Source organism: Aspergillus niger (genome assembly GCF_000002855.4).
Source record: "Aspergillus niger supercontig An04".
Taxonomy (NCBI): Eukaryota; Fungi; Ascomycota; class Eurotiomycetes; order Eurotiales; family Aspergillaceae; genus Aspergillus; species Aspergillus niger.
Window position 1 is genome coordinate 2,252,102 of NT_166539.1, and position 22,650 is coordinate 2,274,751.

General features: G+C 51.2%; 9 protein-coding genes across 9 annotated transcripts, besides 1 other annotated feature; 6 read left to right on the forward strand and 3 right to left on the reverse strand.

Moving 5' to 3' along the window:
* Positions 1 to 679: 679 nt before the first annotated feature.
* Positions 680 to 3,042, forward strand: An04g09240 (hypothetical protein; the record flags this gene model as incomplete). The annotated part of the gene is made up of 9 exons (XM_059747756.1): positions 680 to 801; positions 944 to 1,002; positions 1,189 to 1,391; positions 1,658 to 1,693; positions 2,229 to 2,238; positions 2,288 to 2,358; positions 2,415 to 2,571; positions 2,686 to 2,697; positions 2,894 to 3,042. 9 exons carry the CDS (start codon positions 680 to 682, stop codon positions 3,040 to 3,042), a joined length of 819 nt encoding a protein of 272 aa, XP_059600695.1.
* A 217-nt stretch (positions 3,043 to 3,259) lies between these two features.
* Positions 3,260 to 5,722, reverse strand: An04g09250 (uncharacterized protein; the record flags this gene model as incomplete). Its single annotated transcript, XM_059747757.1, has 6 exons — positions 3,260 to 3,469; positions 3,558 to 4,148; positions 4,213 to 4,355; positions 4,412 to 4,607; positions 4,820 to 4,834; positions 5,201 to 5,722. 6 exons carry the CDS (start codon positions 5,720 to 5,722, stop codon positions 3,260 to 3,262), a joined length of 1,677 nt encoding a protein of 558 aa, XP_059600696.1.
* Positions 5,723 to 6,953: 1,231 nt separating this feature from the next.
* On the reverse strand, positions 6,954 to 9,896 carry An04g09260 (uncharacterized protein; the record flags this gene model as incomplete). The annotated part of the gene is made up of 3 exons (XM_059747758.1): positions 6,954 to 7,724; positions 7,887 to 9,793; positions 9,845 to 9,896. 3 exons carry the CDS (start codon positions 9,894 to 9,896, stop codon positions 6,954 to 6,956), a joined length of 2,730 nt encoding a protein of 909 aa, XP_059600697.1.
* A 462-nt stretch (positions 9,897 to 10,358) lies between these two features.
* Positions 10,359 to 13,132, forward strand: An04g09270 (uncharacterized protein; the record flags this gene model as incomplete). Its single annotated transcript, XM_001402247.3, has 2 exons — positions 10,359 to 10,523; positions 10,592 to 13,132. 2 exons carry the CDS (start codon positions 10,359 to 10,361, stop codon positions 13,130 to 13,132), a joined length of 2,706 nt encoding a protein of 901 aa, XP_001402284.1.
* A 562-nt stretch (positions 13,133 to 13,694) lies between these two features.
* Positions 13,695 to 14,133: a mobile genetic element (Remark: Vader is flanked by 44 bp inverted repeats (IR);~Title: transposon Vader - Aspergillus niger).
* Positions 14,134 to 14,873: 740 nt separating this feature from the next.
* An04g09290 (uncharacterized protein) lies at positions 14,874 to 18,464 on the reverse strand (the record flags this gene model as incomplete). Its single annotated transcript, XM_059747759.1, has 2 exons — positions 14,874 to 18,328; positions 18,386 to 18,464. The coding sequence occupies 2 exons, from the start codon at positions 18,462 to 18,464 to the stop codon at positions 14,874 to 14,876; spliced, it is 3,534 nt and encodes a 1,177-aa protein (XP_059600698.1).
* Positions 18,465 to 18,751: 287 nt separating this feature from the next.
* An04g09300 (hypothetical protein) lies at positions 18,752 to 19,693 on the forward strand (the record flags this gene model as incomplete). The annotated part of the gene is made up of 4 exons (XM_059747761.1): positions 18,752 to 18,823; positions 19,023 to 19,113; positions 19,213 to 19,379; positions 19,466 to 19,693. 4 exons carry the CDS (start codon positions 18,752 to 18,754, stop codon positions 19,691 to 19,693), a joined length of 558 nt encoding a protein of 185 aa, XP_059600699.1.
* A 10-nt stretch (positions 19,694 to 19,703) lies between these two features.
* On the forward strand, positions 19,704 to 20,418 carry An04g09310 (hypothetical protein; the record flags this gene model as incomplete). The annotated part of the gene is made up of 3 exons (XM_059747762.1): positions 19,704 to 19,754; positions 19,827 to 19,976; positions 20,140 to 20,418. The coding sequence occupies 3 exons, from the start codon at positions 19,704 to 19,706 to the stop codon at positions 20,416 to 20,418; spliced, it is 480 nt and encodes a 159-aa protein (XP_059600700.1).
* A 558-nt stretch (positions 20,419 to 20,976) lies between these two features.
* An04g09320 (hypothetical protein) lies at positions 20,977 to 21,448 on the forward strand (the record flags this gene model as incomplete). The annotated part of the gene is made up of 3 exons (XM_059747763.1): positions 20,977 to 21,154; positions 21,264 to 21,296; positions 21,378 to 21,448. The coding sequence occupies 3 exons, from the start codon at positions 20,977 to 20,979 to the stop codon at positions 21,446 to 21,448; spliced, it is 282 nt and encodes a 93-aa protein (XP_059600701.1).
* An 84-nt stretch (positions 21,449 to 21,532) lies between these two features.
* Positions 21,533 to 22,613, forward strand: An04g09330 (hypothetical protein; the record flags this gene model as incomplete). Its single annotated transcript, XM_059747764.1, has 4 exons — positions 21,533 to 21,670; positions 21,818 to 22,066; positions 22,165 to 22,315; positions 22,345 to 22,613. The coding sequence occupies 4 exons, from the start codon at positions 21,533 to 21,535 to the stop codon at positions 22,611 to 22,613; spliced, it is 807 nt and encodes a 268-aa protein (XP_059600702.1).
* Between the last annotated feature and the right edge of the window lie 37 nt (positions 22,614 to 22,650).

Here is a 22,650-nt window from a genome sequence, read left to right on the forward strand (position 1 = left end):
TCTCTTTCCCACCTTTTTTGGCCCTTTTCCACATGAGATCGGTGCTGCACCAACATCTCCCACCTTAACCCGCTCGGGCAAGCCGGGGGGGCTTATCGCTCTTCGCCCTGCGAGGCTGCCGAGACTTTTCCTGCCGGTCTTTATTGGCGGTGAGAAACACTAAACCGTTAGTCTCACTCCACAGTGGGGAAGCAGCCCCTCTTGCACTTCTTCTCTCGCCCGCCACTTACGCTGGGTCTCCCACGGTCTCTTTCCGCTTAGTACCAATCTGGTAAGTCAGTGGTAGTTCAACCCACCAGGTTCCGTCTCCATTCCCAGGTCCAGCGCTCTCCGATTACTATCACAAGGGAAAAGCACTCTGATTGACTGTTCGGAACTGGCCTAGTGTGGACTAGATCCAGCGAGTCAGGTACACCAGATACTAGAACAGGTACACCTTCGCTTACTCCTCCTGTTGCCCTTCATAGTGGACTCAACCATTTGGGCTCTTTACTGGAGCACAGTCAGATTTGACTTGAGGGTGCTCGCCATACCACTCAACTTATACAGAATTGATCCCAATGTCTATTCTGGTGGGTCAGAACCGGAATTGAGCGGATGAAACCCAATGGCAGACATCCAAAAATAGGCATTGTCCCTCTACTGCATAAGAGAAACCTCTCGATATGTTTAGAAAAGCATGAAGCAGAAACTGGAAGACGGCAAACAAACTGTTAACCCACCTCCCACAAAACCTACACTATCCCGACGTGTCCGGTCTAGACAACGACAGCCATATCCTATGCAGATATTCCTTGTTTGGTAGGTAAATGTGTGAGTGTGACAGACTGAAAAATGCCCGCTCATGACTAGCCGCGCCAAACACTTGCGACTTGCATGATGAGTGGCAGGTGGGCTGTGCAAACAATTGACTCTGCTCTACGCTATTACGGTGGTTAACTAGTGTCTACACTGCAGAAACCCGAATGCCTTGCAACTGCACGAGGAAGGTAGATATGTATGGTAGGTATGCATATACTGCACCGTACTTTCAAACCCACGAAGCGTGAACAAGAATAAAGTTCACAGCAGAGCCCAATCCAATGCCCGTTTGCCTTAGCAGGCATGGAGACCCAATGCTAGCCTTTGAGTGAACTGCATGGAGACATTTTTTTTTTAGGTTGTCTACTAGCTGCAGGGGAACCACAGAAAGCGATCCAAAAAGACACAGAATGGATAGGTCTATTGTGCTCACCACGAGAGATACTAGTTGGCTTAATGGAGGCAGTCTCGAGTGTCTTACACCACCATGCCAAATAAGCTTTGAGACAAACTCAATTATGTCTACAATTCATTTAGACTCAAGCCTGTGCCCCTTGCCACCCCACGTAGGAGGGCGCCAGAACACTACAGTAAGAAGGAAAAGCATCATTATGATGTTGCTGAACTCTATCTACTAGTTGTCTACTGTTTGGCATACTACTACTAGTCAGATAGTATCACTACATTTATACTCTTTTAACACTGTCATATACCTACAACTTCTATATTCCTTAACGACATAGTTATTCCTGCAAGGAAGTGAGGTCACGTTGACAAAACGACTATACTAATACAAGCCTATTTATCATGTTTCGTTCATTTGCTGACATTCAAGCCTATATAACACAATGACTAGACTATGCAAAATACATTTCATTATGAGTATAGTATAGTAAGTGCTAGTAAATCCACCACAGGCTTAATATGACAATCACAAATCAGTATTATAAAAACCCATCAATAACAACTCTATAACTGACTAGACCCAGCATTAATCCCTCATCGAATACAACAAGAGAAAAGTAAATACTACCACTATCTCAATCTCACCACAACTGTCCCCTCTAGTCTCAACAACAATTAAGTTCAATAATACACTAGGAAGGTAACACAAAACCATCAACTATCGCGATAGTAGTATCAGAGTTACTCCCCCTTCCAGAAGCATCCCCATCCCATCACTCCGCTTCGTCAAGTTCTTGCATCTCACATAGCGTAGTAATACCATGAAAGCAATACAAATAGAATATGGGGTTGAAGAAAACCCCAAGTATGACATATATCTAGTGTGATGAAAACCATCGATCTATCTACCTATCTCCTGCATCTGCAGGATTGGATCTTGAATCAGTATCTATCACATACTAGGTACTTGCTAGTGAAGAAAAAATAATAGATTAGTTGATTATTATTATTATTATTACTAGTACTTGTTAAGTAATAGGTGCTCTGCACACTAACCAGATTACTTAACTATGGGTAGTAGATAGTAACGCTCTAGCCCTCGCTGCATCATGTTGCACGTGCCCAGGAACTGACACGATATTTGATACGTATGTATGTATGTAGAAGTTCCTGGCTGCAACTACTGAGCTAGTGGTATTTCAATTTAGCCAATGGGGTCCGGGTCAGGTTTAATTCGACTCTACAGTGAGTGGGTGATGAGGTGCTGCTTCACTTTGATTTTATCCCGGCTAGCGCGCCATGCTGGTTTTGGGGTTCAGTTGGTGACTTTATCCTACGTCATGTACCTTGTTAACCTAAGTGCGGGTATGTGAGGTTTCTAAATTGGATGGTTTGGGGTTGTTCCTGGTGTTGTCTGCTGGAGAAGGGAGGATCGAAATCTAATAGTAATACACACACTTGCTGAATGCGAGTATTTAGCGTCAGTCAGCAGTAAGTACGGATTACCAGTTAGTGTCTGCTGGGTCTACAACTACTCGTGGGCAAATTCTTACGAGACAACCCACCAGTCACCTGAGCTCAAGTCAACTGGGGAAGGAAAAAAACCAGCACGAGGCAGACAGACAGACAGACCCACGATGAATGCCTAATTTGACTTGGTTCTGCATGCAAGTGCTCTCTCCTGCAGGTCAGTCCCAAAAAGCAACCCAACCATGTGTCAAAAGATCATCCCTGCAATCTGCAGCCGAGTACGGAGAGAACAGGAGTCGCTTGGAAGCACGACAAACAAACACATCACGGGCACAAAATAAAACAAGACAACAGATTTCAGGCTAAACAACACAGCAGCGTAGATGGAACAGCGTCGTAGCAAACACAGCGGAAAAAGGGGGGAGATAAGCGAGGCATTATGCGTGTGAGAAGCAAATAAAAGTGACAAGATTTTGAGCAAAGACCACCGCCGATACTAATTCCCACATTGACAAGTCACACACATTTATCGAGACATACGCGCCAACAGCGACACGGGGAACAGACTGGACCCTGTCGAAGTCTAATCACCCAGTGGCATTCCCTCCACTTGATCGCTCAGTGACCGCCAATTGTCAGCCTGCAGCTCCGAATATTTCACTCGCTCCTGGCTCCAGTCCTGATGAAGCCGGCTGATGTGATACTGGCTCTGTTGGAAATACATAAGTTCGTTGCGGATGCATTCCTTGATAAACACCCCACGTGCGTGCTGATGCACAATCGATTCCTTGTCCTACAGCAGTAACATGCAAGGTCAGCTCTCTTTCCATTTTTCAATTCCCCCACACTGCCCTCTTCAGAAATGGTAGCCGAGTCCATACCTTGACAATTGATTCCTCTACTTTCTCAATTTCCCCAGGCTTTACCGGCTGAGTCCGCGCCCGTAGATCTTGCAGTTTCCTCTCGCTGTTCTCAATCCGTTTTTCCAACTGGGGGATGTTGTTGCGCGCATACCGGTCTCGCCGGTCAAACATCTCGCGAACGCTGACCAGGCAGTCCCGCTGGCGCTTAAGGTCTTCCAGCATCCCTTCCTCCCAGGCTCGTGCTTCATCTTCCAGCAAGCTCTGGCTGGCCGAAAGGTGCCTCGCGGTGGCCTTGATGCCCTCGTTGAGCAACGGCACGTCGTTGGTGTCAAAGGCATACGTATCCCGCGTCATCTCAGTAAGCGACTGAAGGGCGAGAGAGAATCGCAGATGATCCGCGGCAAGCCCCTCATTGCGCTTGGCTAACCGCTCGAGTAAAGTGCATAGATTGATGTATACCTCGGCAGACCTCTTGACACCACTACGAACCGTATCGAACATGTCCGTCAGATCCGACGGCAACGAGTCCTCTAGATCGGGAGGCAACGCTCGGCCTGTGAACTCATCCTGAACCGATATTGTGGCTTGCTTACGCCAAACCGAGAGTTCCTACCCAACGTTAGCTCCCACCCCCTAGAAGGATGTTGAAAAAAGAAACCAGAATCAGACATACCGTAGGGACGGTTAGGAACATAATAACCAGCTGCTCCTGGCTAAGAACCGGGTGACGAACGAGGGCATTGGTGAATCTGACGAGTCCTCTGCGACGCTTCTCAAGGAAGGAATTGGAATCCGCTGCAAGGTGAGTGCCATTGACTTTTACCAGGTAAGTAATCTTGGAGAGCTTGTAACAAGCTTTTGTTTAAACGTACCTGCAAGTCTCTTGGGTGGAAGCAAAGGCAGCTGCCGAAATGGGTATCGTTTGTGGAGGCAGTCCAGGAGCCAGACGAAATCGCTATACCGTCGCACAACCGTGCTCTGCCTACGCGCCGATTTTACCTCGTAGTTGCGATGTTGGAACATAAACATGCCCTCTTTCTCCGGGAGCAGCGTGATTGTTATGACTTCCTCTAGACGGGGGCTGCTGACCCGGCCTATCCCCAACGACCGCCGACGGGGATTAGGCTCGCCCTGATCGCTTCCAGAGGAGCCAAAGCCTCCAAGTCCCGCTCGGACAGGCCCTCCCAGTCCACCACCACTGCCCTCAGATGTATTCCCCGCGTTCTCCCCCCATCCAAATCCAGCGTTGTTGGGTGCAGTATCGGTATGGCCGTTGGCACGGCCGTTATCGGACGCTCCGTGTGTATGATCCCCGTCACTAGCCCTACTCGACCAGGCATTGAATCCCGACCGCACGCTCCCAAACCCATTCAACACGGCGTGCTCAGATTCGGTCTGGGCATGATTATGACCACGGTGCAGCTGGGGACTACCCCATGGATCCGCCTCAAAGCTGCCCATCGACCCTCGGGCAGATCGTCGCGACTGAGTCGAGCTCGGTTCTCGTAAGGGGGCGGAGGAAGGAGGAGGCGTAGCGGGACGGTCTTGTGACTGGACAGGTGTAGCCGATTCCTGTTTGGCGCGCAATGCGTCGAGGTAAGAGCTTTTCGGCACTGGGAGCTCTGCATGCCGCGCCCGTTAGTGGCTTAATTAGAGTAGACAAGTTTCAGCGCCAACTCACTCTTGCGTCGATCGTCCACTGCATCAAACGTAAGGTCCTCGCCTTCCTGCGCAAGACCCACGAGCGCTAGTAGGACACTGAACTCTCCCCGGCCAAGACCATTGGAGCTGTCACTATCACCCGAGATAACAAGGTTGAGTATCTTCGCTTGATCGGTGGCGCTCAGGCCACTGCCCGACAGTATTTCCCGAATGGACGTCAACCCGACACCGGTTCCAACGCGGTCCCCCGCACTAAGCACTAGATCATACGCATCGATATAAGTCTCGGGGACATCGGAATCTGGCAGCAGGGTCTTCACAATCTCTTCCTTGGACGTTCTCTTGTTGGCATTATTACTCATCCAAGGTGAGCCGGAGCTGTCGTCATCGGCGAACAGCGAGGAACTCGCATTGCCAGTATTGCTGCCATAAGGCGGCTCGTCGGCGAAAAGGGAGGCCTTGGACCTCTGGATCGAACTAGCCAGTGGAGAGTCCTCCGGCGAGGTGCCGAACAGAGACATGGAGACGGTGGTGGCTGGGGACGATGGATGCGACTGTTGATAGGTAGTGACGAAGCGGAGCTCGGTCGGAGAGGAGCAGTGATGATAAGTGCGGCGCGACAGGGCACACCACCACGACAGACACCTCTACGGCCACAGAGGGTTTAGAAGCAGCAGACCAGACAGAAATAGATGATAGTAAGCAGCCGATTGAAATATCAGCGATGAACAATCGGGTACCAGCGAGGGAAAAGGGCCTGCTCTTCCTTCGGGGTGATGATAAGACAGCAGCAACGCGTGCAAGTGAGCGAGTGTCCGTCTCTCTTTGGGGGACAGTCGGCGCTCCACCGGCGGGAGGCGCTAGTGCGGCTGGCAAGTCAAGGACCCCCTCGCCTACCATGGTTCAATTGCACTTTACTGTCAACAACAACATATCTCGCACATTATTTCTATTCCATGGCGTCACATCCCATCTGGTATCTATGTATACTATATACGCTGGTTTAAAAATGCAGTCACATCCATCTCGTGCACCCATTCACCGCTAGATGCCTCCTTCACTTGAACTCTCCGATGCCTGCTCATGGCATTCCGGCATGCTTTCCCCACCAGAGGGCACCGCAAAATATCCCTTCTGCACCAAAACATCTTGCCATTCTTGCTTGCCAGTGGCCAGGATCAACGATGGATTCGCATCTGATGCAAACCATCTTTCCTTCCGCGTATGAGCCTTGCTCCCCCCTTCCAGCGCCGCTCGGCTAGCCCTGGTCTGTCGCCCGCGTTTCGTACCGCTCTGGTCCTCAGATAGCGCCCCAGTCAGCAAGTGTCGATATTGTGCGAGACGCATGTCATAGGACATGATCCCGCGAATGTACGGGCCTAGATCTTCGGCAATAGGCGCCAGGCCATTCTCGAATGAGGGGGCCAAGCGTCCCGTAGGTGCAGGAAACACATGGTCAGCCCGCATAATGGGCGCGAATGCGGAGAGAAGACCTGCTTCGGACGTATTCGCAGGGTCGGGCTTAGCAACATTTTCCAGCACCTGGGCAGCTCGAGCGGCCTCGTCCTGTCCATCGCCACGCCGAAAGGCCCTCCCAAGTAGGACCTCAAATGTACAAGCAATGGCAGTTTGCGTTTGCGAATAGTCAGGCACGAGGGAGGTGTCGAGTAATGTGTAGCCTTCAGCGTAGTTCGATCGCTGCTTCTCGGTCATGGAAGGAGCCGACGTATCCACAACATCCTAGAGAAACGGTCAACGTCTGGTAATTGTGTATGGGATGACAGTCACGCCATGGCTTACCAGTTTTGCTTCAATCGAGCAACAGGAGCCAAGAATATCCAGGTCGCTCTTCATATCCATAAACTCGGACGCCTGCCGTAGTTGATCAATCCGCTCAGTGTTCGTTGTAGCCGAAACCGGGTTCAATGGCGATTTGGAAAGGTTAGACTTGGCATCCGCCATACTCTCCGACTCTTGTGTGCTAAGCTGCCACCAATTGAAGGCCTCATGCTGGGTTTCTATATCAGCGTCTACGCCGTTGCACATCAAGATATCGCGGCTAAACCAGCCCATGTGTGGCTCGTATGTATTCAAACTCAACACTCGGAGCGGATCGCCATTCTGGTCGAGATCTGAACCCCGTGGCCACCGGTCGATGATCCAATCGAGACCAGACTTTTCGCTCCCAACCGCGATTTGACACCAGAATCCGAGTTCCATGACGGTCCGCCGAAGGTCTCTGCCGTTGCCCGCATATAGGTCCTCAACAGCGTTGCGTTTGAGCATGTGGCCCTCATTTGCAGCTAGGAGGAGGGTGTAGTCGACGGCAAGGTCTAGTGGAGGAGCTCGATAGCGAAGGATGGCATGAAATCCTATGTCTTGAAGAGGGATGAGGTTCTCGTCGTTACATGTTATTATGATTGGACGTTTCGACTGGTTAATTAGTGTCATGACTCCAGACCAGAACTGCTTGTCCTCTTCGAAAAGAATGTCAGCCTCCTCCAACAATATGAGTGATTGCTTCTGGTTCCGAGACCGTTTAATATCGGTCACTTGAGTAGCGCTATTTGCGTCGACCTTGGGAGTCTGCTTTGAATCTTTAGCAGCGCTAGACTTGAAAAAGCCCATCAGTTTGTTTTGCTTGTCGTCGGCTGGTGCTTCAACCGGCGCATCAGCGGCAGATACTTCGCCAGTTTTCGCGTTATGAACCAAATGATTTCGCGTCATGTCACCCACGCGCTCCACAATATCTCTGGCACTGCGTCGATTACCCGGGTTGATTTCGAAGACTTCGGAATCAAGCTCCTTTGCCACCGCATACACTGATGCCGTTTTACCGCATCCCGGAGGACCACTGAGGAGGATTGCGTTGGATACGCGAGCTCTATCCGCTCCCGACTTTGAACTCAGTGACCAGTCATTGGACCGGACCAGCGTTCTCTTCGTCGTGACATCTCCCGCTAGTTCATCATCCGATTCATTAACAGGGTCCAATTCGTATGCCTCGTCCTCGCTTGACACAATGAAGCCGTCCAAGTTCTCCTTCTTGCGTCTCTTGCGTTTCTTTTCCTCTGTACTCTTTCTCGATTTTTCATCGCCCTTGGAGGATTTACCAGTGTCGACTGTTGTAACCATCAGAAATTTCAGCCAGTCCCGTAGCATGTATGCTTCCTTGCTGGTTTGCAGAACTTGGTCAGCCGATTGTGGAGCATACTTCTGAGTCCAATTCAACGTTTCGAAGGCCCCTTGATCGAAAGGAGTCATTGAGCAGGGAAGAGAGGAATGAAGTCTTTTAAGGGCCGGGTGACAGGCTCCCATGAGTGTCTTTTTGTCGTGAGAAGATGCTGATAGTTGTCTGGTCACAGCTGTTTGTATAACCTTCCCGCTAGCGACGTGTCTTGAAGGGATCCTTAAACTTTGCGGAGAGTCTGACGAGTATTTCCGTATTTGGTGTACAAGTACGCTTTCGTTATCATGGATACTAATAGCAGCCATCTTTGCCTTCTTCAAATCCCGCACGACGGGCTCGGAAGTGGCCGTATTCCGGGTGTTGTGTTCTATGCCTCGGACATGGACCAGGTCGCGCGGAGGCCAAATAGGCTGTATGGGTTCCGGAAACCTAGAGCGGCGGTGCTTAAATGATGTGAAAGTGGTGGAAGGGACGGCTGCCGAGGCCGTATCTTGGCCAGGAAAGGGGCGTGCTGTCAGTCCTGTTCCTGCGGACGGCTGTGAATTAGTAGTATCAGGCTCCCGGCACTGCGAGTCTATGGTATCTGGTTTGCGCGTGGGCTTCTTCAGGAAGAATGGATGTGTAGGTCTCTGTGGCTGTTGTGCGACTGTAGAAGAGGCGGGGGCAACAGGCTGGGAGACCTTCTTAGAGGTCTCATGCTTCTTCTGACCAGCAAGTATCTCATTAACCAGCTTTCCCACCTGTTCCCTCGCATTGCCTTCCATACCGTATCGGATGATTACAATTTTGCTTTCGAGGCCGGCAAGCTTTTGGGAGTCCACCTTGCTACGCTTGCTGGCTCTCGTCTTCTTGGGTTTATCCTCGAACTTAACCGCCACAGGAGAAGCCAACAACTTTCCGTTGGGGTTTAGCTTGATCGTTTTCTGCCGAGGGGATCTTCTTTCTGCTACCGGTTCGTTTGTAACCCCGACTGCAGATTCTTGGTGATCGGGTTCTTGTTTCGTCGCGTCCAGTCCCTCCGAAGCAGGGGTAGCGGACTCAGTGTCAGCTTTGGGTTCTTGGGGGCCCGGGCCATCTTCAGCTGTAATTGCGCTTTCGGTTTCAGCCGAGGGGGTGTCTTTATCTTGAGATGATCGTGCATCTTTGGAGATGACATAACTCATCACAGATCCCTGACCTGACGATGTTGGATCCGATTTCTCCTTGTCTGTTTTCCTTCGCTTCCTCCGACTAGCGTTCGGGTCATGGTCTAGTGTTGCAACCGGCGTAGCGGATGGCTCGGGGCAGGAGGACAAGGGAGGGACATGGTTGCTAGGCGATTGTTTGTGCAGAAGTTCCGGGCCTTCGTAAGAGTGATTGCTGACGGGTGTTTGACCAATTGGGCCCGTGGCTATCCCAAGTTCTGTCGAACATAAGCATCAATGGTCATGGGAAAGCCAAAGGGGACAATAACCTCTTCGAAAGAACGGATGGATGGCACGCTGCTCTCCCTGTCCCATAGCCATACTAGATCTGGCTCACCACGATGCATCCATAGGATGAGCCAGTGCTCATCACCAAAAGGGAATTTTATTAGGTAAAAGTTGTAATCAAGACATGAACTGGGGTAAGAATGTCAAGGAGCGGATAGGATATTGTTTGCAGTCAGCTTCACAGCTGCAGCGACAATAAGCAATTAAGGAACGAAATCAACGCGAAGCAGCGCGTGTTTCCGCGCGGCCACCGATGGAGCCAATAATGCCCGCCTTGGACGTCATTTCAAACTATACCCAATCCATACAAGACCCGCAGTCATGTGGCCTCTAACCCCATTGAGGCACACCGCCCGGAGACCGGCATAACGTAAGCCCGGAAATTTTTCGGGAAGCCATACAGAACGGATTTCTTCAGGATGTCCAAGGTGCCTCAGCTCTTCGGCGAGAACGGTTGCGCTTCGATCGCATTCTTTCAGACCGGCTCTTACTATCATGGATTTGCAACCACCGTCGGTGCTGGCTCATTTGCCGCGCCCGTTGCATGCGTCTACCGGTAAAACCCACTTGGGCGAAGTGCATAGCTTGGCCGACTCGAAAAAGCGCAAGAGACATGAAGTGGTCGTTGCGGTCGATGGGGAGGCCGTGAATATCTACAACGTATGCATGGACTCCACGGATACAGCATTGGCAGGGATTTTACAGGCTGACTCGCCGAATCTCTTTAGATCCAAACACCCAAATTGGTGACCTCCTACGCCGTCCCACCTCAATCCGCGTTCTCCTGCCAGCCATGCTCGGTGCGCAGAAAGATCAACAAGTCTCTTGTCAGGAGGCAGACCTACGTCGCCGTAAAACAGCAGATCAAGTCATTTGTGGAGGAGAATGGCGGTAACGGTTCTAGTGCGCCTTCCATCGGTTCTTCGTCTTATTCAGTGACCGATTCGGAAAGTCCTGCGGTTTTCGTTGGAATTGTTCCAACCGAGTCTAAGGAGGAGGAAGAGGAAGGATCGTTCGATGTTCTGGCTGTTCATCAAGACGGACGTGTCCGGCGCCTGTCTTCGGACCTCAATACCCAGCATTGGAGCTTGCGGCACAGCGAGGTCGCTAAATCCAGCACAACCCATGAGATTCGCTCGTGTTTCCTCGTCGAATTCGAAGATGCGAAGAAGTCCTTGTTCAAGCGCAGACAGGATTTGGCCGCCCTAGCCTTCGGAAACCTTACAGAGACTGGTGTCGACGAACCTTCGGTGCTGTTACTTGTTTCGCAACCCATTGGCTCTCAGCACACGAAACTGAGCGACGTCAAGGTCCAAATGTTCTCCGTTCCAGCCAATGCCTCCTCTTCGGGCCACGACGAAAGCCAAAAGATGCGCCACCTGATCACATTCAACCTGCCCGACGTCGATGGGCCTGAGACGATCGAGACCCGTGGCTCACAGTGGTACTTCCATGCCGGATCAGCTGGCCTGAACGTTTCCTTCGGACAAGGATACATCAACTTCGATCTTTCCCAGTACACTCCCACAATGACCTCTAAGTTCATACTTGAGAACGAGGAATTTTCATCCCTTATGCGTATCTCGCCTCAGTCCGTGATCGGAGCCGGCAAGTCCATGATCGCAGTTTACGACACGCAATACAAATCCGTGCAGCGCAGCATTGCTGTCAGCGACATCCCAGCCAGTGCCTCCGGCATCAAGGCGCGCACAACGTTCGTTAGTTACTACGCCAAGTTGGGAGTTGCCATTGCTACCAAGGACAACACTCTGCTCGCTTTCGACTTGAGCCCGTCGCACAACGCTGCCAATCCCTCCCTTAAACGGTCCAGGGATGGCTTGCTGATTGACGCTATCGGCCGGGGTATCGGATCCGCCAAGAAGCATCGCACCGAGGATGCAGCAATTCTGGGTCTCTCATCGCCCGAACAAGTCGAGCGCTGGAACAAGCTGACTGCTGACCTCCGTCAGTGTGCCGAGGCCAAGGACGCCGATGGTTTCGACCGTGCAGTACTGGCTTACTTCGGTGCTAACGGCTTCCCTTCACCAGACGACTACGTCAACCCGGAGACAACAGTCCATCTTTTGTCTTTGATATTCAAGCTGAAAGACGATGCCTCAAGCCAGGACCAACTGTCAGCCGCGTCTTCCTTCCGCTTGTCCATCAATCTGTGGCCCCAGCAAACCTGCCAATGGCTCATCCAGATCGGTCACCTGTCCCCGAACAACGTCGAGATCGCTCTCCGCCGCTCCTTCAAACCCCGTATCCTTCCCTCCCTCCCCACCGGATCTTTCATCCAAGCCCTGACCGACCTGGATCCATCTCTCCAACGCCTCATCGACGTCCTCCAAGGCCGCGTCCTCTTCTCCACCGACGAGCTCGCTTACATCCTCAAGCTCCTCATCAACACTGCTCGTTCCCGCTCCGTCACCCTAGACGAGGAAGCCCCCAAGGCGCTCACCAACGGCGAAGACCAAGACCAGACCCCCACCCAGGCCCTCTCCCACGCCGAACCCAGCCTCGGAAACATTTTCCTCGCCCTCAACACCACCCTCGAAAAGATCCACCGCCACCCCCTCCCCGCCATCACCACATCCATCCGCTCCGCCCTATCCCGCACCGAGATCATCTCCATGGTGCACCATCTCCGCCTCTCCCTCGCAACAGGAGGCTACACCTCCCGCTTCACCGAATCCCCTCCCATCCCCGTCCCCGCCGAGCAAACCCAACCCCCGGTCTCCCTCTCCACAATCGTCGGCCTCCTTAACGCCTCCGTGGACGCCATCGGCCCCTCCGGCTGGATCTCTGCCGCCTCGGGCGTCGACGACTCCATCACAGCCCGTGACCAGGAACTCATCGCCGACCTGAAGTCCGAAATCTCCGCTGCCCTCGCCGGCATCGAAGAGGCCACTTACCTCAAGGGCATTCTCCACGAATATCTCCGCTATGCTAACAGCGCTATCCGCTCCGCCACCACCACCGTCGCCGTCGACTCCGGTAGCGATACCCCTGCCTCTGCTATGGTGCGGCTCGAGAAGCTCAACGGCGCGGACCTGATGGTCTTCGGCGCCACGGAGGACGATGATGGTCTTGAGGGTGACGCTAGCGGCAAGCTATTGCCGTTGTCGCTCAAGGCGGGATCAAATGATGTCAGCAAGACTAAGGTCAAGTTGTCGACCGGTGAGGTCAAGACGAGAAGTAGCAGAGAGATTGGTTATCTGCGGCGGAAAGCGGCGGGCAAGTACTCCTTCGAGAGACTTATTGTATAGATTCAGTACTAGTATTTCTTTTATGGTACATCATGGTGTATGGTACAAAAGTAGAACGGATCATTTCCAAGATTTATATATTTCTTTTTCCATTGAGTCATATTTTGAATATGTGCCATTGTTGGGGCAAAATGATTGGTTGGTAGTTATTGTGTTGAACTCATACTAGGGCGCTGATCGGGGTGATCAATGGGCCTTCCGCCCTCCCTATAGCGCGATTTAGCTGCATTTTGGATGTCCAAGCAGGAAGGCTTCGGTTATTATACATTTGATAATCTCATAGACGTCGCTCCGTGTAAGTTAGTTGCATGGGACCCTGGCTTGCTTTGGTGCATGTTTTTATCTACTAGTACAATAGTACAGAGCGGGGAAGGCTGCACCGTATTATGATGGTCCAGTGAGAGAACATCATCTACTATGAGTGTATTTACTGCTCGTATTATTACTGCTGCTTTTGGAAAAGGTATACTCTTCAATGTAGTAGACGAGGATAACAGAGTCAGTATGCCAATCTCATTCGGTCTCAATTTCACATGGTCTGAATATGTACACGCTTTATATAACGTAATCAACGGTCGGACGGGCCACACGGTCAGGCGGGCCATCTGGTAATACTATACAAAAGATATCTTTTTAAACATAATATATCTCTACCATCCAGGTCTAGAAGAATTAGATTTCTTCTATATAGATTTTAAATAATATAAATAATATCTATATACCTTCTAAAAATGAATATACTTTTACTTATGGACTTATCATATTACAATATCTGTATTTATATGTATTATATAAGAATCTGGTTTCATTATCAAAGTAAAAATTCTAAAAATCTGAAAAATTCATGGAATACTTATTCTTATATATATAAACTATCTACAAAGTTAGAGCTTCATAGAAGTAGTACTGGTTGATATATAATAGAATCAAAAAGACATCTTTTATATGGGATTTCAGGATGGCCCGCCTGACCGTGTGGCCCGTTCGACCGTTGATTACGTTATATAATATATGCACAAATGATAGATCAAAGGCTCCAACTCCAACATATGGCACTTATCGTCTCAATATCGGAATTTCATGCTTGCAGGTCATCAGAAATGGTTTCGGGTATCGTGAAGATCCATGTCCAGTCGTTAGGTTCACAAGCAACTAACCCTCCCTGGTCGTTGTCAAGGTCCCGCCTTTCCCAGATGTCACAAATCGAAACAAATACACAGAACATCTCTTGGTAGTGGCACAGAAAATTAGCGTCAGAAGAAAAAAACACTCAATAATAAAACACATAATCGCACTTGCGTGATCCGTGAAGGGGTTATAGGGGATAAAGGGCACCGGCGATAAAATGTCAGTTCACCCGAACACATGCTTTGGCGTCGACAAGTCAGGAAAGGGAGATATAGGATAAAGGTGCGGTGTAGCTTGGGTCCATCAAAAGGATTATCTCCCAGGTCATCCGTCATAGCTGTGCGTGATGCTTGCACTCGAGAGATGATTGGGAGAAGCCTACTTGCTCCAGTAAATCACTCTCCATCATCCTGATGCACAATAACGCAGACCAGTCAGGAGCTTGAGTAAGGGAACGCGGTGACCTAGGCCTGAAATGCATGGTAGATCCGAGGTGGCCAGTGATGCTAATCCACGGTAGCATAACCAGCATGGACGGATTACCTAGCAATATTTGCTAGGAGAAGGTGCATGATAAGCATCATATTGCCATCGAGTCATCCCCGTTATAGAGCTAGTTGGCTCCCAGGGTCGAGCTCTGTGCACGCTCCTTCAGCCGCATAGCTTGGGCTTCTAGTGATCGAGCCATAAGTTTCGTCACTGGCCACACAGCGGCCCGGTCAAGGAGACTTGCAGTGGCAAGCAGGATCTTGCTGCCATAACCACCTTCGACAACACTAGGCAGACGTTGTAGGACGCTCAGGGCTGACATGGTTATGCCACTTTGAACTTCTCTCTGCATCTTATTTTCAACGCTGGAAAGGATTTCCTTGATCTTTCCCAACAGTTTACAATCCTCTTCCTCGAGTAAGAGAAGGTTGGTGGCTTGCATGAGGTCGACATCATCCTGGCCAAGAACACCTAGGTAGGGGCCGACGCGTTCTTGGACAGTAGTGATCCATTCTGCCAGCACTTGAGCGCAGTCGAAAGTGCACATGGCACACTGAATGGGCAGCTCCCGGCAGGTGAATTCAGCGAAGGTATTCCCTAGTTGATCGGACATTGATATGGAGTCAGCCGCATAGAAAGCAGCTTTGCGCAAATGCTTTTCACGTTTGGTTTGGCCAGGCCGGTATACGCCCATGAGAGTTTGCAAAGGATGATCCTGGGTGGGAGTACTGGATATAGCAAGATCACCTACACCCAGGTCTGCCACAGAATCGCGCCGATGATCAATGTGGTTGGAACCTTTAGTGATGGAAGGGTCCAGCACATCAGATGGTATGTCGTCCATGGGATGATCCACCCCTGTTCCACGCGCAAGCTCGTCTGACATGGCATTCCAATCACGCTGCCAGAATGCTTCTTTGCATCTCCCCAAATTAACGAACAACCTCACATACGCGAGATCCAACAGTGGGATACTGTCAGCAGAAAGAGGCCCTGCGCCGAAAGGGTTTGGGCGTTCCAAGCTATGCACAGGATTGCTGGCCCAAGCGGATTGCCAGGCGCGCAGTGCGGGCTCGATATGTGCTTGCATGGCCTCATTCTCGCGTGAAGTCCATTGCCGGCCTATGTGGCGCTGACGAGTCTCCCAGATGTAGTTGTGAAGAGCATATATCAAAACTAAGCAGCCGAAAGTACTAGGTTTGAGTTCGCTACTAGGAGATTCCTCAGAAACATCGTTCCCAGATACTTTGGCCTGTGTCGTGGACGATTGCTGCTCTCGTTGACTGGCGGTAAGAAGCGTAGTTAAAGCGGCGGAGAAGGACAGCCCTTTCTTTGGCGTTGACTGTCCACCTAGCTTCTTCCACGCTTGGGGGGATTCGGCAGCCCAGAGATCCTCTTCGCAGGGCAGATCGAGGCGAATTTCGGAATTGGTAAGAGCGGGTGCATGATTATAAGCTGACACAAGGAAGCATGAAAGAGCAAATATTGCGTAGAGAGTGCGCTTTCGCTCTTCTACGATCTTCCATTCCAACCAATCCCTTCTCTCTTTGGGTTGCCCGGCTGGTGACTGGCCCCAACTGTCGGAATCAGTACCAACGCGGCTAGCAAGTCCCGCAGTGAGGTAATCCTGAGAGAGATCTTTCGCATCTAGGTGGCGATTCAATTCAGCCGCCCGGGCAAGGCTGACTAACGCCGCACAATGAGTACTCGCAATATCAGCAGACGTCTTGTCACCGCAGGTGTGCCCATAGATGACGTTGAGGAGCATCGCTTGAACCAACCAGAGTGGCGTATTATGCACCGAGCTGTCACGAGCGTTACTGTGGCGCCCGACCGGGGTCGACATGTCCGCTTTACGTCGCTCTTCTAGATAGAGTTGAATCATTTTCTTGGCAGCTTCGAACAGGTCCTTGGAGGCCGCAGTATCGAATTCGTAGAGGGCACCAATTGCTGCCATGGAGAGGATCAAGGAGCCGCCACCTCCGGTGATGCCGGTAGAGCTGAGATTGAGATGGCCGCTGGGGGTCCGCAGATTGTTGGTGTACTCGGGCGCTTGAAAGTCAAGGGTCGGGATGTGAAGGAACGGCATGTGTGGATGAAAATAGGTGATGTAAGCTGAGATGTAGCGTTGCATGTCCGAGGTGCTAGGTAATTGACCGGAGCCGGTGAAGGTGGAAGAACGGGAGAAAAGATCGCGACAGGGAATCATGCCGCTGGCGGGCTGGGAATACTTGCGGTGATTGAGACTGGTAGGGCGCGCCATGCTTGCTAATAGAGCCTGTCGGGTGGAGTCTGTAAAGGTATCCGTGGAGCTTGGGGAATGGTGAGTTCGTAGGGCACTATTCGCGAAAGGGAGGTTGAAAGGATTAGGAGATTCTCCGTTTGTTGCCATAGAGGATGAAAACATACTCTGCGAATGTCCACCCATCAAGGGCTGGCCAACGGAAGTCATGGATGGAGGAGTTGCATATGTTTCTGCAAAAGGATTCTGAGCCATCAATGACTTCGGCGAAACGGTTTCCGGTGGAATGCCTATATCGTTGAAGCTGGACGAGGTGTACTCGAGGGGGAACTGGCCGGAGGCTGCCGCTGAATGTGGGGGAAACGGGTTGTGCCAGCTGCTCGACGAGATAGAATAACGATGGGAGCCATCCATCATGGCTTCGCTGATTCCACTCTGACTGCCCGTGCTCATTGCGGAAGGGGACGACTCGTCGATGGCTGAATCAGCGCTTTTACCCATAGGCATAGCAGGGTCAAAGGTGTTCATCCAATCGAAGCTGAAATCGTCTTCCATCATCCCATCCGCAGGAGGCATATGATGCGCACCATGAGTATAAGGGGAGGATGGCGAGTCGTTTCCGTAGGTCTGCGGTGAGCCTCCGAAGTGAAGCTGCGCTGGATTGATGGTACTGCCATGGCCCATGAACATGTCAGGCACATTGATGTCAAAGCTACCGTAGACGGGAGCAGTGCGAAGCCCCCCAGAAATATCCATGGGCAAACCCGATGTTTCTAGTTTTGTCAAGCCATTCATAGAAGGATGGTGACCAGAAGAGTAACCTCGGAAATCCAGGTTGGAACCCACTGACGCGGAGCCAATACTTGCGTGGTAAGTATGACCCGAGTGGCCAGCTGGCGCTGGTGGGGGATTAGAGGTGTTGACCATTCCCAAGGAAGCCCCATCAATATGACTGATGGTGTTTGCTCTGGGACGCATGTTACTAGAGTTACTAGCGATTGAGTTCTTGCGAACCCGATTCGCTCCAGTCGATGCGCCTCCCGTGCTCTCTCTTCGGCCATTTCTGGGGCGCGATGATGGAGTCGTAGTCATGTGTAGTTTCTGCTGATGCCTGAGGAGCAGGTCCCGACGAGCGAAACAGCGCGAGCATTCGGGGCATTCGAAGGGCTTTTCTTTTGTATGAGAGCGCTCATGGCGCTTGAGGTGTTCCAATCGAGCAAATGACCGGCCACAGGTCGTACACCCATGAGGGCGGGGCTTGTCAGTCTTGGGGGGAGGCACAGTATTTTTCGAGTCAGGTTGGCCGTTAGTTTCCTTGGAATCCTCTTTGGGGGCAGCTGCTCTCGTTAGGATTCACAGATAGATAGCATACACCTCGAAGAACATAAGCTCACCAGGCACATCGACCGGGATTTCGCTAATACTAGCAAGGTCCTCCACCTTGGGGCTCGTGGCCGATTCCTGGCCGACCATTGTATCTAGTAACATCCTAAGAACGTTCTTCTGTTTTGCGGGAACCAGTTACGAAAGCACTGGTTTGCGGGGGCGGGGTCGTCTGGAATAGCACGACGCGGGGGTTTATAAGGTAGCTGAAGACGACAAAAGCACTGCCAATAGAGGAAGGACAGTAGACGTGACGAAAGGAGGCTACTGGTGAAGGTTGCGAAAGAGATGCGACATTGACAGCATTCTGATTCAATGAGATCAGAGTTAGCTTGGTTCGTTGTCCGGACAAAAGATGCAGCGAATAGAATGCAGCAATGCCACGGGAAGCTCACCAAGTGAGGACGGAAGCCGGGGAGAAGACAAGCAAGAAGGCCGTTATTCGGGGGGTAGTTTTTTTAAGAAGTTAAAACAATGGGAATTGTGGGCGGCGATAACTTGATAATGTGTAGACGATTAACAGGATCACCGTTACAAAGGAATTAGATCAAGTGGGTGGGTGGCGAAGTGGCTCCGTTCCTGGGGGGGAGGCAATCGATCTCGGGATTAGCAACTGTAATCAGCAGGGGTTGAGTTTCCAGGCTCCAGGGGAAACCCACGGGTGGCTACTCACCAAGCTCTGCGCACGGAACGACTCGTGAGGATGGACTGAATCACCCACGAATACCACAGACCATTGGTCTTGGATTCCTTAGACGAAATTTGCGGTATAGGATAGGATGGAGGTGAGTTGCGCGGGCATGCGCCGCGATGGTGGTGTGAGTCGTCGGTGGATAAGCCGGAGATAGCCGACTGGAGTTATGGGCGGGTGTGCTGGGCTGGCTAGCTGCTGCTCAATCAATTGCTGATAAGCAGACAAGAGAGCGGTATGTGGTCCGACAAGCAGCTAACAAGAAAGAAGAAGAAGAAGGCACACTTTGGGTTGGGGATCGGGAGAAAGGAGGGGTGTAATATGAAAGTGTAAAAAAGAAAGAGAACAGTAGTTGTAGTAGTGGTTAGATAGATAAATTAAGAGGGATGGAAGGTGAGAGGAAGGAAGGATGACTGATGGATGGAAATGGGGATGGGAGTGGATTGGGTGGTGTAAGGCTGTACTCTCCGAGGGGTGTCAGTACGAGCAGGAACCGCAGCAGTTAGTGGCTCTGCCGCAGCAAGGAAACGCCCTAATAGTCTGCTGTTGCACGGGGAGCACCAGGACTGAACAACTAGCAGGATCGCTCGCAGTGGTTGTTTTTCGTGTCTTTCTTTTCACTCACTGAAACTTTTTACATGCTCCGGAGAAGCTGCTCGGGTTATCTAGTGGCAGGTAGATGGTATGTCGTAAGCAGGTCCGGTCCTTTCACCTGCTAAACCAACTAAACCAACTAGTTAGCTAGAATCTCCAATTGCCAGATATGTCATTTCGTTTGGATTTATTACTCCATATTATTTCCTGAAGTATTGGGATCGCTCTTCCGGTTACGAACAGACCAGCCTAGCCTCCCAACTAAAGACGGCCGGACTACAACCTACTTACTTACCACCTTAGCTACCAAGACCGAAGTGAGTTTTATTTTTTTTTTTCTTTCCTTTCCCCTTCCCCTTCCATTTCTAATTTTCCTTTATTTTCTTATTTCGTAACCTACGTTTTTACCAGCGTGGGCAGTGAGAGGCCCGTCTAAATAACTAACCCCGGCGAATGCTGCGGGACAAACCCACGAAACAGCATCCAGCTTCAGTCACAGACGTCCATCCAATAATGGGCCGTGACGGGGAACGGAGTGGGCCGGGTGGCTCTGGTCCGGCGTGCTTTGGGAGGGAAAGCATGGGCCATGACAGGGCCAGAGCCAGAGAGCGGGCCCCACAACCCAGTCACGGGGGTGTGGATGCTGTCCCAGCCCAACTGACAATACGGTCACATCCCGGCCGCACGTATGGTAATTCTGTACCTCCTCGGTATTCGCACGTCACGCACGCCCTCTCCGATCACTTACTCCCTGGGTAGGTAGTATCTAGAGTTACTCCCCTGCTCGTAAGCTAATTAGCTGGCTATTTAGCTTGAGAGAGAGAGAGAAAGAAAGAAAGGAAAAGCTATCCACGTAGACCGCGACCTGGCCATCTGAGCCCGTCCGATGTCCGGTGGAATGATCCTAATTACGACACACACCGTCGTCTAGAATGTCAACGATGGCCCTTTCGGCTGGAGACACGGCCGAGTACCAGGCCATAACAAGAAGACAGAAGAAGAAATAGACCTGGGGCAAGACTAGTCGTGCATGGCTGGTTTCCTCAAGATGATCAATTTCCTCCCATTGACTTGGGTGCAACTTCAAATTGAGACATGGGATACGAAGCACTAGCTCTAGGAACCAGATAGTTATTCTCGACCTGCCTTAACATTCTATGAAAGCACACTAAGTGCTTGGTCTGGTATCGAGGCCTGCAGAAGTGGTGTTCTACTTTCAGAGTAATTGCGTTGCCGCTTGTTAGAGACAGTATCTTTCTTGCCTTGCTTGTTGAGAGCCCTTGGTATTCTTGCTTACTCTGCTTAATCTTGTAGTGAATGGATAACGGGATGTGGGAGCTCGAATGCTCGCTGTGGCTTGATGGAAGGGTTTCTATTTCAAATTCATCCAAGCTGGAGCTGTTGCGCTTGTCGCTCAAGATCTCTAGGAACGGTGCCGGAGTTCAGAGGATGAGCACAGAACAGCACTTGAAGACTAGGGCCAATTTACTGCAGTGTTAGTTGATCCAGGTGATCCAAGTTACGGCATAAACGAGAAGCTCATGATGCATGCCAGAACATCGTATCCAGGCTACAATCTAAACCGGGCTATGTGTCGTAATTAGGTTCAATCAGGCCTGTCACGTATTGTGAAAGAGGTAAAACAGGCAATGGCAACTTAAGGGCCGAAAGACAAGCCTTGCATTTCTAGAACATCGCGCACTCTTCAGGGTCCTGAGGCATCCCAAGTATCTCAAAGGCGTTGGCAGATAAGGGAATCCACCATGCGCTGCTAGCCAAGAGACTCTAGATAGATGATTATCTCGCGTTACTTAACTTACACTGTTACCTTTTTCCACAAACCGATCACTGTCACTTATCATCGGCAAATGTAATGCAGATTAGATTACCGGTGAGTGGTGTGTCACTACTAAAAGTCAAGGGCGCTTCAGGCTACCGGACTAGTATGCAGGCTAACTGGATCAGGCAGGCTCACGGGCTGCAGGCCGATTGTCGCCGGTCCTGCTTTTTGGTGTGCGACCTGGGGTAATTATTGATACGGCGCACATGTAACATTGGGGCTGGTGAAAGGGTAAGATATGGTAAGAGAACCCATACCGGTTCGGTCGCCAGGCCGTTATTTGGCCCGTCTTAGCCTCTTGGGTCATTCTCTCGGCAGGAGCCAGAGTTCAGGGTGGAATCCAACCCCGGACCTCGTGACTGCCCGGATCGGCCACTATTGCCTCCGCCTTTAGCAGGAGCCACGATGGGAATGAGATCCCAGCCAGAGCATCGGTCTGGGGTAGGGACAAAGAGGGAAAATCACCACGTCGACGGGTCGCTTGGTTTGAGGAAACCAACCATTAAACCTTCGACGGCTACGCCCGAGTCGGTGGGCTGCCTGGCCTGCCAGCGGCTTACATATGTGGTGGCGGCTGGCGCCGCTTCAAAAACCCCCCAATCAGGGTAATGGAGGGAAACAATGGAACTGATCGTAATTAATCGCAGCTGGCGCCAATTTCGCAGGGAGGACGTTGGGAGCAGGAAAAGGAAGGTCCGGTTGCGAGCTGGAGCACTCTAGTGTGTCTATCTCCTGCACTAGTCTCACAACCGGACCGCAGCATGGAAAACCGAGCCTGCGCCATTTTGTGGGGGAGGACGAATGAGAAGGTTCAAGGTTCGTGTGGGGGATTTCCCTGGATCCAGCGGGTATTTTGCCAATCGTATCCGTTCGATCCGTTGCTGCGGGTGGGACCCCTGAGGTCATTCCACCGGCTGTAAAGGAGGAAGCAGACGAATTGCTTGCTGGAGAGACCGAGACGAGAGAGAAAAGTATGGTACCAAGCAGATACCTCGTCGTGTTAACAAATTGTTGGGAAGTCAAAGTCGCTGGGACCGTACAACTCCCGAGGGCGAGAATGACGGCTAGATACCCCAGCCATCCTGCTTCCACGACGGAACAGAGATGCGCCTAGGCATCCAACTACCTAGGTTCATCCTTCCTCGCTTCCA